Source organism: Mercenaria mercenaria, chromosome 7 (assembly GCF_021730395.1).
Source record: "Mercenaria mercenaria strain notata chromosome 7, MADL_Memer_1, whole genome shotgun sequence".
Classification (NCBI taxonomy): domain Eukaryota; kingdom Metazoa; phylum Mollusca; class Bivalvia; order Venerida; family Veneridae; genus Mercenaria; species Mercenaria mercenaria.
Window position 1 is genome coordinate 69,840,288 of NC_069367.1, and position 14,709 is coordinate 69,854,996.

At 36.8% G+C, this 14,709-nt stretch overlaps 1 protein-coding gene across 3 annotated transcripts in view; it reads left to right on the forward strand.

Annotated features, from left to right (window-relative positions):
* LOC123553972 (ATP-binding cassette sub-family C member 4-like) overlaps positions 1–14,709 on the forward strand; it is a 169,786-nt gene that overhangs the window by 138,981 nt on the left and 16,096 nt on the right. For all 3 annotated transcript variants that reach the window (XM_045343769.2, XM_053548618.1, XM_045343770.2), the window contains exons 19-26: positions 714–864; positions 3,128–3,358; positions 4,042–4,142; positions 7,601–7,798; positions 8,802–8,957; positions 9,666–9,755; positions 11,573–11,745; positions 12,723–12,828. In XM_045343769.2, coding sequence (XP_045199704.2) covers positions 714–864; positions 3,128–3,358; positions 4,042–4,142; positions 7,601–7,798; positions 8,802–8,957; positions 9,666–9,755; positions 11,573–11,745; positions 12,723–12,828 — 1,206 coding nt within the window. The remainder of the gene's footprint in view (positions 1–713; positions 865–3,127; positions 3,359–4,041; positions 4,143–7,600; positions 7,799–8,801; positions 8,958–9,665; positions 9,756–11,572; positions 11,746–12,722; positions 12,829–14,709) is intronic.

Sequence of the window (14,709 nt, forward strand, 5' to 3'; positions counted from 1 at the left end):
GATCAAATGGTTTATTTTTCTTTCAAACAAAATTAATTTCATATAAATTTAAAAGTATTTTGATGAAAGAAATGTTAATAACTCAGAAAAATTATGATACTAATTAAAGATCGAGAATTATCTTTAACCGAGATCAAACTGTGAACAACATAATTGACACGAGGTGACACGTTAATTGCCGGTAATTACTGGCTATTTGATCGTGAAGATCGTGACAAAAAGACTATCACACCTTTTGTTATCGATTTGAATTGAGAAGCTCATGTCATTTTGAAAGATACCATTCCGAAATATTGAATCAGCTGCTGTTTATTTATTCAAAATAGTTAATTAAAAAGGTAAAACAACAAATATAACAATATTTTAATGATTTATTTTCGAGAAAACAAAAATCGATAGTACCGCTAGACCGATGCTGCTCTCTGCCACGGAGATAAAATTTATTACCGGTGTTGATGTAAACTCTACTTTCGTTTTCCATCCACCTCAAAATTGACCAAAAATGTTTTTTTCCCAGGATTTTGGGCCAAAATCGGGGGTGCGCATTATACACGGGTGCGCATTATACATGGGTATCTGCAGTAACTTATGTATATCTGGAAATGATGTAGTTTTCAAAATATTATCCCCTTATTCACAAATCAACTTATTCTGCGGGGGGATATAAATTTACTGAATTTGCTTGTTTTTGAAGGATGTCATTACTATTTCAGTGTTCCCTACTTATACTTGGTATAGTGATAGTGGCCGGAGTAGTCAATCCATGGGTGTTCATCATCGTTGTGCCATTAATAGTATTGTTTGTGATTGTACGTAGATATTATATCAGGACATCAAGACATATCAAGAGACTTGAAGGAACTAGTAAGTACTTAAACAGCTTTATGTCAAAAAATATAATCATTTATGTTAGAAATTTTTCAAGATGATTAATTGTTAAATTGTGAAATAAAATCGAAATAAAAATACTTGATCTACAAATGATGTTTAATACAGCAGATATTAAAAATTTATAACAGAATTCTCAGTGTGTTGAAAAGTCGGTTTGCTTCAAGGAAGTTGTTCTGTATTTTCTCACCTTGTGATTAATCTACTTGCAGCACATAGTCCTGTATTTCCTCAACTTGTGATTAAATCTACTTGCAGCACATAGTCCTGTACTTTCTCACCCTGTGATAAATCTACTTGCAGCACATAGTCCTGTACTTTCTCACCCTGTGATTAATCTACTTGCAGCACATCGTCATGTACTTTCTCAACTTGTGATTAATCTACTTGCAGCACATCGTCATGTACTTTCTCACCTTGTGATTAATCTACTTGCAGCACATCGTCATGTACTTTCTCACCTTGTGATTAATCTACTTGCAGCATGTAGTCTTGTACTTTCTCACCTTGTGATTAATCTACTTGCAGCATGTAGTCCTGTACTTTCTCACCTTGTGATTAATCTACTTGCAGCACGTAGTCCTGTACTTTCTCACCTTTTGATTAATCTACTTGCAGCACGTAGTCCTGTACTTTCTCACCTTGTGATTAATCTACTTGCAGCACGTAGTCCTGTACTTTCTCACCTTGTGATTAATCTACTTGCAGCACGTAGTCCTGTACTTTCTCACCTTTCGATTAATCTACTTGCAGCACGTAGTCCTGTACTTTCTCACCTTTCGATTAATCTACTTGCAGCACGTATTCCTGTACTTTCTCACGTTTCGATTGATCTACTTGCAGCACATAGTCCTGTACTTTCTCACCTTGTGATTAATCTACTTGCAGCGCATAGTCCTGTACTTTCTCACGTTTCGATTAATCTACTTGCAGCACATAGTCCTGTACTTTCTCACCTTTCAATTAATCGAGTTGCAGCACATAGTCCTGTACTTTCTCACCTTTCGATTAATCTACTTGCAGCACATAGTCCTGTACTTTCTCACCTTGCGATTAATCGAGTTGCAGCACATAGTCCTGTACTTTCTCACCTTTCAATTAATCGAGTTGCAGCACATAGTCCTGTACTTTCTCACCTTTCGATTAATCTACTTGCAGCACATAGTCCTGTACTTTCTCACCTTTCGATTAATCTACTTGCAGCACATAGTCCTGTACTTTCTCACCTTTCAATTAATCGAGTTGCAGCACATAGTCCTGTACTTTCTCACCTTTTGATTAATCTACTTGCAGCACATAGTCCTGTACTTTCTCACCTTTTGATTAATCTACTTGCAGCACATAGTCCTGTACTTTCTCACCTTTTGATTAATCTACTTGCAGCACATAGTCCTGTACTTTCTCACCTTTTGATTAATCTACTTGCAGCACATAGTTCTTTACTTTCTCAACTTGTGATTAAACTACTTGCAGCACGTATTCCTGTACTTTCTCACCTTTTGATTAATCTACTTGCAGCACGTATTCCTGTACTTTCTCACATTTTGATTAATCTACTTGCAGCACATAGTCCTGTACTTTCTCACCTTTTGATTAATCTGCTTACAGCACGTATTCCTGTACTTTCTCACCTTTTGATTAATCTACTTGCAGCACGTAGTCCTGTATTTTCTCACCTTGTGATTAATCTTCTTGCAGCAGGTAGTCCTGTACTTTCTCACTTTGTGATTAATCTACTTGCAGCTCGTAGTCCTGTTTTTTCTCACCTTGTGATTAATCTACTTGCAGCACATAGTCCTTTGCTTTTCTCACCTTGTGATTAATCTACTTGCAGCACATAGTCCTGTACTTTCTCACCTTTTGATTAATCTACTTGCAGCACGTATTCCTGTACTTTCTCACGTTTTGATTAATTTACTTGCAGCACATAGTCCTGTACTTTCTCACCTTTTGATTAATCTACTAGCAGCACGTATTCCTGTACTTTCTTACCTTTTGATTAATCTACTTGCAGCACATATTCCTGTACTTTCTCACCTTTTGATTAATCTACTTGCAGCACATAGTCCTGTACTTTCTCACCTTTTGATTAATTTACTTGCAGCACATAGTCCTGTACTTTCTCACCTTATGATTGATCTACTTGCAGCACGTATTCCTGTACTTTCTCACCTTTTGATTAATCTACTTGCAGCACATAGTCCTGTACTTTCTCACCTCATTATTAATCTACTTGCAGCACGTAGTCCTGTATTTTCCCACCTGAGTGCCACACTTCAAGGCCTTCATACCATAAGAGCATTTGGTGTACAGGAGAAGTTTACAGAGGAATTTGACTGTCACCAGGATCTACACACTGAGTCCTGGTTCCTGTTTCTATCATCATCGCGCTGGCTAGCTGTACGTCTAGACTGGTTGTGTGCTATGTTTGTAACAGCTGTCTCATTCTGCTGTGTATTTGCTGCTGATAGTAAGTAGTATTACCAGATGTATTACTTGATTTTATGTAGGGTATGTGACAGAAGCAGTATAAGAACTATTTCCAAAGACTGTGTCTAGTTAGACTCACCCTCTTTTGAAGAACATCAAGATATAGTCACTAGGCTCTCTGGAAGGGAAATGTTTGTATTCAACAAGTCCTTGTATAAAATTCCTTTTTTTCAAGAGAATTATAGTGACCTGTCAAAAAAAAATCTGAAATGACTTTTGAAGGATTTAATATGTATAAACAGGGGAGTAATAGAAATTTTGATGAACTAGACCAAACTAGATTTTAACCAATGAAATCAAAAGGCACAAGTTTATTGTTTAATATGAATATGTTTTTAAACAAAATGCTATATAAATGGAATATGTCATGCAGTTATAGGGACAACTTCATACTGCTCCTTCAGTTTTTGTAAAAAATGGAATATTTTCATTTACGAAGAATTTAACTGAATTTGAATCTGATGTTTAGAAATATAAGAAGTGAAAACAGGTGTTTTAGATTTGTTAATCCATTCTTAAAGATAATGTACTTTACATGCTAATGCATTGTAATTGCACAGTAGTTTGCACAGTCTAGGAAAAAAGATGAGAGTTGTCTCAGGTATACTCTTCCTTTGTTTTGTTGATTTTATGTATATCAGCTAAAATGGCCTTGTTTTACAGGTTTGAATGCAGGTCTGGTAGGTTTATCAATGACCTATGCCATGACATTGATGGGTATGTTCCAGTGGGGTGTTAGACAAAGTGCTGAAGTAGAAAATCAGGTATTATTCAGTTAAGATTCTATTAAAAGTAAAATTGAAAAGTACTTTGTACTCCCGGTTAAGTCTATAGTCACTATCTAAGGGGGATCTCTGACACCAAGTAGTTAGGGTTGCTTTCTACAGATCACTTGCCCCTGCTTGCTAAAGGTTGGAAGCAATAAAGTAGATGTAGAATTCATTCAGAGGAGTAGGCTATCAAGCTGGCTAGTGGAAGGTCGGGAGTTTTACTTTGGTGACTCTCTGGAGCTCTGCTCGAGTGTACATGTAGAGTCTTTCTCAATTAAAAGCTTGAAAGTCACCTTATGGCCTAGATTGTAGCAATATGACATGAAACACAACAAAATGGCAACCAGTCTGGAGGTGGTAAGTTCAGTCCTCAGGCATTGTCTGTGGTGATTTAACAACAGCTGTATATATGAAGCCAATCTGTCTCCCACCTCTGACGAGATGTTGTCATTTACTTGAGAACAAATTAGTACAATGACAGACTGCATAACTAAATACAACATGTATGCCTCATTCTCATAATTCTGAGCCTTCTCGTTGATCCGAGCCTTTTTGAAAATTTGTATCTCCAGCTATTTCGCATTTCTAAATTCTGTGCATGTTGTGGCAAACCATATGACAGTTGAAAAGGAATGAAAAGCAAACAGGATATTTATTAAACGACTTTCCAAATGCAACCAGAAACCATATAAAAACTAGCGCTAGAAGTTAGAATTATTTGCAGAAGTTTTAAACAAAATAGTGAGAAACTTCCCACAAACTTCCTAAAAAATTAGTATAATTTTTATTTGAAAATGTATACAAATAAAAAAAACTTTTTAACAAAAAAAAACTTACATGTCAGTTGACTTGAAGAAGTATTTTCCATCTGAAAACAAGTGTTAAACAATATTTATCACAGTTTCAAACTTTGGTGCTCATGGTATATCAACAGTTCAGCATGTTACTTGTCATTCTAAACTTAACAAGAATATATAAGAGAGAATTCTATGAATAGACCTCACTTTGATGGTTCTTAAAGTGAAGTGGTCTCCTTGTACAGTGTCTACTGTATTATGTTGCACAGTGGCACATTATAAAATTCTAAAGAATTAGTTGGTGATAACAATATTGTGAAATACTTTAAGTGTTGAGTTATTACAGTTACATAAAGAAGCACTTAAATTATCATCAGCTCAGAAATAGTTTGATGGTTTGGTACCTAGATGACACCCATCACTTTTCCTTCCCACAACCACATTTTCCTTTATTTTACCACTGATTTGAAACTTGGTTATATTCACTTGTACAATATAAACATAACTCATTGCAGTGTTTCAGTTCAGTTGATTATTTTGTTAGCTCGACTATTCATAGAATAGTAGAGCTATTGGACTCGCCCATGCGTCCGCGTCCGCGTCCCAATTTTGGTTAAGGTTTTGTATGTAAGCTGGTATCTCAGTAACCACTTGTGAGAATGGATTGAAACTTCACACACTTATTCACTGTGACAAACTGACTTACATTCCAAAGGTTCCATAACTCTATTTTGCTTTTTTACAAAATTATGCTCCTTTTTCGACTTAGAAATTTTTGGTTAAGGTTTTGTATGTAAGCTGGTAACTCAGTAACCACTTGTGGGAATGGATTGAAACTTCACACACTTATTCACTGTGATGAACTGACCTACACTGCACAGGTTCCATAACTCTATTTTGCTTTTTTACAAAATTATGCCCCTTTTTCGACTTTGAAATTTTTGGTTAAGGTTTTGTATGTAAGCTGGTATCTCAATACTTACTAATGGGAATGGATTGAAACTTCATATACTTGTTCACCGTCATGATCTGACATGCACTGCGCAAGTCCCATAACTCTACTCTTTTTTTTTTTTTTCAAAATTATGCGCCTTTTTCAACTTAGCAGTTTTTGGTTAAATTTTTATACGCCCAAAGGGACGTATTACGTTATGACGCTGGTGTCTGTCTGTCTGTCCGTCTGTCCGTTAGCAATTTCGTGTCCGCTCTGTAACTCTTTAACCCCTTGAAGGATTTCAAGGAAACTTTACACAAATGTTTACCACACCGAGACGATGTGCAGAGCGCATGTTTTGGATGTCTCCCTTCAAGGTCAAGGTCACACTTAGGAGTCAAAGGTCATATCAGCTTGTTTCGTGTCCGCTCTATAACCCTTGAACCCCTTGAAGGATTTCAAAGAAACTTGACACAAATGTTCACCACACCAAGACGACGTGCAGAGCACATGTTCCGGATGACTTGCTTCAAGGTCAAGGTCACACTTCGGGGTCAAAAGTTATATCAGTTTGTTTCTAGTCCGCTCTGTAACTCTTGAACTGCTGGAAGGATTTCAAAGAAACTTGGCAGAAATGTTCACCACATTGTAACGATGTGCAGAGCGCATGTTCCGGATGACTCGCTTCAAGGTCAAGGTCACACTTAAGGGTCGAAGGTCATATATGACTTTGCTTTGTGTATATTGCTCTGCATTGCAGTGCTCTTGTTTTTATTTGGCAGATCTCTTTTTTGTACTTACAATAATTTTTTTTTTAATTACTTCCCTTTTATCTTACTATAAATAGCTTATTTTGAAACTTTTTTATTATTGACGTAGAGAAAAACTGAGACCACTTTTCTGTGGTACAACATGGATGGTACCTCCAATTTTAAGGTGTATTTTTACATACCTGTACGTGATAAGGATTTATTTGTAGACTTTGAATATTTTTTTTGTGGACTTAGATTTGTTTTTTGAAGTTTTCCTTTTGTTGTTCCAGTCCTTTGAGGCTACAACAGTAAAGTTCTTAAAATTTTGCTCCCATCCTATGATGTAAGCCTTTGGGCGTATATTGCCCCGCTTGGCGGCGCTCTTGTTGTATGTAATCTGATATCTCGGTATCCACTAATTGGAATGGATTGAAACTTCACACACTTGTTCACTGTCATGATCTAACATGCACTGTGAAGGTCCCATAACTCTACTTGGCATTTTTACAAAATTATGCCCCTTTGACTTAGCAGTTTTTGGTTAAGTTTTTGTATGTAAGCTGGTATCTCAGTATCCACAAATTGGAAAGGATTAAAACTTCACACACTTGTTCACTGTCATGATATGACATGCAGTACAGAGGTTCAATACCTGTACTTTGCATTTTACAAAATTATGCCCCTTTTTCAACTTTTGTATTCGTTCAATTGACAAGGCTGTTGAATAGTCGAGCGTTGCTGTCCTCTGACAGCTCTTGTTTTATATATTGTTCTTTAAAAATGATTAAAGGGGGAATAAGGGTGTTGTCCAGTGTTAAAAGAGATGGGAAAAACTTGAAACTTGGCTGTTTAATTACATTTGCCCAAATACATCTTAGCAAGTTTTCAAATAATTCCAGTAAATAATATGTAGAGACATAATAAACTGCAGTTTGTTAATATGTTTGGTATATCTTGTTTGTTTGCCAGATGATCTCAGTAGAACGTGTATTAGACTATGCCAGCCTACCCTCAGAGGCCCCGCTTGAGGCAGAAGAAGACAAACGTCCACCCTCAAACTGGCCTCAGAATGGAAGAATATCAACAAATGAAGCTTGTCTAAGATACTCTAAAGATGGACCTCTTGTGTTGAAGGACCTTTCTTTTACGATCAAAGCTAGAGAAAAGGTAATGAAATAGACAGATATTTTAAACAACTACTACACAATCAGATATTTTCCTGAGAGATTATTTTCACTATAGTGTCTAAATGTTTGTATTCTCTAAAATAAATACTAGACAAAATGATATTGTTGTGTGGCAAAGTGACATTTTTGTAGTAATAGTAAATAGCTTTATGTGTCCCACAAATAAACCATACCTTTTTAATTTGAACATTTAATGATAAAAGATGTCAGCATACATTTTGTAAAGAGTGAAGTGATTTTATGTCTCTGAGTTTTGTTTATACTAGCAATACTGGTATATAAATATGGTTTGGTGATTTTAATCAAGAATTTGACAATACAAAGCGTCTATGAAAATGAGACAAAAGCTCGGGTCCAGAGGGTGTTCTGAATTTACAGTGAAAATGTTACAGACTTGTTTACATATTAGAATAAATCTTTTCTTCCTCAACTTTGAAAATTACATTTGTTTGAAGATATTTATGTTGCAAAACTTACATCCAAATAGAATATATCCAGAACATCCCTATATATACATTTACCTGAAATTCAGATTTCAAATATTGGTTGTATATTACATTAATGTTTTTAGTATCTGGCAGACAACTAGCAAAGCGCTATTGATTTTAATGTACAGTGCACATTGAAATTATTGTTAATCAAAAAGAACTTCTCCTAATCCACTGCTGTAAGATTGAAAGGGTTTTCAATGTAAAATTGAGCATATATATCAGAGCTATACCTATGTAACTTATGTCACGTGAAGTCATTTAATTCCATTGGCATAGAAACACATGGATTCACGATCTAAAATAGATATTTCACTGGGACATGAATTTTTAGTTTTCATATTTTCAAGATGAAATGGTTTGAAATCTTTTTTTTTTTTGTTAGGATTGAAATTCATGGAATATTTCATAAAAAGTAGTCCCTACAAACATTGCTGATTTCCCAGTACATAGTTTCAACATATCCTCTAAATTCTTCACAATTTCTGTTTCCAGGTGGGAATTGTAGGTAGGACAGGTGCTGGTAAAAGTTCCCTCATCACAATGTTGTTCCGACTGGTTGAACCAAACGGGAGAATCACCATTGACAACATTGATGTTCAGAGCATTGGTCTTCATGACCTAAGAAAACATATCTCTATCATTCCGCAGGTTGGTATTTTCTCTGTTTGGAAATAAATGTATTTTCTGTATGGTTTAGTATTGTAAGGGTGATAGGAATAGTTATGCACTTTATGTAAGGTTGCTGCAAAATCAGTGACCAATAAATGAGCCTTGCCATGAGAAAACCAACATAGTGGGTGTGCGACCAGCATGGATCCAGACCAGCCTGCGCATCCGCGCAGTCTGGTTAGGATCCATGCTGTTCGCTAACAGTTTCTTCAATTCCAATAGGCTTTAAAAGCGAACAGCATGGAGCCTGACCAGACTGCGCGGATGCGCAGGCTGGTCTGGATCCATGCTGGTCGCAAACCCACTATGTTGGTTTTCCCATGGCACGGCTCAAATGATATTTGTTTTGTATTCAAATTCATACCCAGATGCATTGAGCAATCACTATACATAACATTATATCACAAGTGAAAATATTGTATTGTGCTCACAAGAAGAAATAGGTTTTGGTCTAGCAAATTTTCTTCTAATCTGTGCATTTTAATGGCAGCTTAATTTATTTTACTTAATATTAATCTTTAAAAATAAGTATACTTAGTCTGTTGTCTATCAAAACCAAGTTGTGTTTACTTTTTAGGGTTCAAAAAGAAAAAGGTCTGATTCAGAAAAAGTTAATTTCAGTAAGACATTTTATTAAATAAAAAGTACTATTATTTTGGATACATGTGTATAAAATGTGTATTTCAGGACCCTGTGTTATTTACTGGAAAGTTAAGGAGAAACTTGGATCCTTTTAGTAACCATAGTGATGATGCACTATGGAATTCCCTTGCTGAAGTAAGTTTGCAGTAAATTTCTGATAAAATATTTCTGCATATTCTTGATAACATTATAATAATTATTTGCCTGAACTTGTTGTTTTGTATGTTTGTAAGCTTATTTATATCCTCATTGGTAACCCATATGGGCAACTCCTCCAGAATACTGCTAGTAGCATCAGTGTGAGGATAGTGCTAGGTACAGAAGGTACTCAAATTCTAGAAGCTATACTCAGATTCTAGAAGTTTCTCTGGTTCAGCATGTCATGTGTAAAGCACCTATACATATGTCTGTTATCCCAATGCTAGTAATTTTTAGTTCAAGGAATAGGGGCTCAAACTCAAGACCCCTGGTTTAGACAGTATTACCACTGGACTACTGCATCAGCTTTTTAGCTCACCAGAGCCAAAGGCTCAGGGTGAGCTATTCTGATCACTCACTGTCCGGCGTCCGGCCGTAAACTTTTACTTTAAACGGCATCTCCTCATAAACTGCTAGGCCAATTTCATCCAAACTTCACAGGAATGTTCCTTGGGTGAAGCTCTACAAAAGTGTTCAAAGAATTGAATTCCATGCAGAACTCTGGTTGCCATGGCAATCGAAAGGAAAAACTTTAAAAATCTTCTTCTCAAAAACCAGAAGCCCTAGAGCTTAGATATTTGGTGTGAAGCATTGCCTAGTGGACCTCTACCAAATTTGTTCAAATCATGACCCCGGGGTCAAAATTGACCCCGCTCCAGGGGTCACTTGATTTTACATAGGAAAATCTTAAAAAATCTTCTTCTCAAAAACCAGAAGCCCTAGAGCTTAGATATTTGACATGTAGCATTGCCTATTGGACCTCTACTAAAGTTGTTCAAATCGTGACCCCGGGTCAAAATTGACCCCGCCCCTGGGGTCACTTGATTTTACATAGGAAAATCTTCAAAAATTTTCTAAAAATAAACCAGAGGGCCTAGAGCTTAGATATTTCACATGTAGCATTGCCTAGTGGACCTCTACAAAATTTGTTCTAATCATGACCCCCGGGGTCAAAATTGACCCCGCCCCAGTGGGAAATCTTCATAAATTTGCTAAAAATAAACCAGAAGGCCTAAATCTTAGATATTTGATATGTAACATTGCCTAGTAGACTTCTACAAACTTTTTTCAAATCATGACCCCCCGGGGTAAAATTGGCCTTAAAAATTGGGGTTACTTGATTGTACATCGGAAAATCTTCCAAAAAAGTTTCTAAAAATCATCAGTTTGACATTTGAAACATGTAGCTCATATTACTCAGGTGAGCGATCCAGGGTCATCATGACCCTCTTGTTGAATTCTTGTCCACAGGGTCCATAGTTATAAAGTCAAGCTTGGAGACCATTCTTTCAAACTCCTGTTGTGAATGGTTGATCTCGAATTAAACAGTCATTGTATGATGATGAGGTGAATATCACCTTGGTCTGGTCTGTTGACCTGAATATTCTCTGGTGTTTTATTTTTCGACTACACTTCTGTTAAAATCTCAGATTGTTCATAAAAAAATGTTTACAGTTAAAATGCAACAAGGCTGCTTATTGGATTATGCATTTATGGAAACCAGATATGATTGGTTTGTGTTTGATAGATCTATGTTAAGTATAGTGTGTAACTTTGTTCTGAGAAATAGTTACTTGGTCCAGTCTGTTTACAAGAATATCACTTTTTGCAATGAATATCACTTTCTATGAACCTGCAAGTGATCAGTTATCAACCAGTGAGATAGGCAGAATTTGTAAGTCATAAGATAAAATAGAGCTAGTTTATACAATGACATCTAAAATGTATATAATTAAATATCTTTCTTCAATAAGGTTCAGTTAAAACAAGCGATAGAAGACCTACCTCATGGACTTGACTCTGAAGTATCTGAGGGAGGGATCAATTTTAGTGTTGGACAGCGTCAGCTCATCTGTCTTGCCAGAGCTATTCTACGCAATAATAAAATTCTTATGATTGATGAGGCTACAGCAAATGTTGATCCAAGGTACATTTCTCATTTCTCTTCTTTGAGGATTAATGTTAAAAAGGAAATTCAGTCACATCTTTTGAACAACTATGCTTTCATTTGTTTTAGCCATGAAATGTAGTGTAACCCCATTTATTCCCTCATAAAATAATTAGCATGGGTCAGGTAACTATCCTTAATAAGTATATACATTCAGAATAGAAGCAAAGCAATTAAGTTTTTTGAAAGCAATCATTAATCTTTCAGTCTTCTAAACATTATCAGATTTGATTTGTTCATACAACTGAAAAACCTGTCCTCAAGGGGATGCTTAACATAGTTTTAATTTGGTTTGGTATAATGATAAATGGGAAAATTTTTTTTACCTCTAAAACAGAAGTTTAGGGTGTATACTTCAGTCATCTTATTGGTGGGTCATGATGTCTGGTGCAAAATCTTAGTGAAGTAAACTTTTTTTTTAAGGGATATCGACAAAACTTCATTCACATGATAATGAGTATGATAATCATAATGTGTAGAATTCCTTGTCAAACTTTTCTGGGATGAACATAGATGGTTGTGAGAGGGGGCACCCAGGCCCAAATACCCACTGAAGTTTGTAGAGGAAACTTTTTCCACAATTTTTAAGGGATTCCGTTGTAAGTTCATGCGGTATATCTATGAAGTGTAGATGTGTGTGACAGGTGCAGGTCAAAACATACCCAAACCGAAAGGTACCCACATGGTGAAGTCAAAATGTACCCCAAAAAAGTCAAAATGTACCCACTTTCAAATAACAGTGTACATAATATGTACCAGATATTTATTCACTGTCATAATTTAAAACATCAAAATATAATCTTTCAACAAACTAAAAGTATCACATATCTTCAGTATTTTTCACAGCTTAAACAAGTCAACATACCTGGGATGCAATTTATACCAAGAGAAAAGGATTTGATAGCATCAGAAAGCAAGTATGAATTATAAAGAAGTATGTCCTTTCTTTAATTTAGAACCGATGCTCTGATTCAGCAGACAATTAGAGAGAAGTTCAACAGTTGTACAGTTCTGACTATAGCCCATAGACTACACACCATCATGGACTCTGATAGACTCTTGGTAAGTTGGCAAGCCCATAGGTTACACACCATCACAGTTTTTTTCACTTTTAGTAAGCAGCTATAGCCAGTAGATTGCATTGTGTCATGGATTCTGACAGACTTCTAACAAGTGGCTATAGCCCTTAGATTTCACACTATAATGGATTCTGATAGACTTTAGGTGGGTAGCTATAGGCTGTTGATTGCACACCATCATGGATTTTGATACTTGGTAAGTGACTATAGCCCATACATTGCACACCATCATGGATTCGACAATTAGTAAGTGGCTGTAGCCCATACATTGCACACCATCATGTATTTTGAAACTTGGTAAGTGGCTATAGCCCATAGCTCAAAGTCGCTGAAAACAGTCTAAATATCGATTCGGGAGCATGATTTCACAGTCGCTTGTCGCGTAAGGCAGGGTGTTGCTTAATTCAGACTCTTTTAATAGTAAATTGTGTCCGCAGCATAAAATAGGGTCACATATGACAGGGAGTCGCTAAATTCAGGGGGTCGTTAAGGCAGTCTCGACTGTACTTGGTAAGTGGCTATAGCCCATACATTGCACACCATCATGTATTTTGAAACTTGGTAAGTGGCTATAGCCCATACATTGCACACCATCATGGATTTCCACACTTGGTAAGTGGCTATAGCCCATACATTGCACACCATCATGGATTTCCACACTTGGTAAGTGGCTGTAGCCCATACATTGCACACCATCATGTATTTTGAAACTTGTCAAGTGGCTATAGCCCATACATTGCACACCATCATGGATTTCTACACTTGGTAAGTGGCTGTAGCCCATACATTGCACACCATCATGGATTTCGACACTTGGTAAGTGGCTGTAGCCCATACATTGCACACCATCATGGATTTCGACATTTGGTAAGTGGCTGTAGCCCATACATTACACACCAAGTGCCTATAACCCATACATTGCACACCATCATGGATTTCGACACTTGGTAAGTGGCTATAGCCCATACATTGCACACCATCATGGATTTCGACACTTGGTAAGTGGCTATAGCCCATACATTGCACACCATCATGGATTTCAATACTTTGTAAGTGGCTATAGCCCACACATTGCACACCATCATGGATTTCCACACTTGGTAAGTGGCTATAGCCCATACATTACACACCATCATGTATTTTGAAACTTGGTAAGTGGCTATAGCCCATACATTGCACACCATCATGGATTTCCACACTTGGTAAGTGGCTATAGCCCATACATTGCACACCATCATGGATTTCCACACTTGTTAAGTGGCTATAGCCCATACATTGCACACTATCATGTATTTTGAAACTTGGTAAGTGGCTATAGCCCATACATTGCACACCATCATGGATTTCCACACTTGGTAAGTGGCTATAGCCCATACATTGCACACCATCATGGATTTCCACACTTGGTAAGTGGCTATAGCCCATACATTGCACACCATCATGGATTTCCACACTTGGTAAGTGGCTATAGCCCATACATTGCACACCATCATGGATTTCCACACTTGGTAAGTGGCTTAGCCCATACATTGCACACCATCATGGATTTCCACACTTGGTAAGTGGCTATAGCCCATACATTGCACACCATCATGTATTTTGATACTTAGTAAGTGGCTATAGCCCATACATTGCACACCATCATGGATTTCCACACTTGGTAAGTGGCTATAGCCTATGCATTGCACACCATCATGGATTTTGACACTTGGTAAGTGGCTATAGCCCATACATTGCTCACCATCATGGATTTCAACACTTGGTAAGTGGCTATAGCCCATACATTGCACACCATCATGGATTTCCACACTTGTTAAGTGGATGTAGCCCATAGATTGCTCACCATCATGGATTTTGACACTTG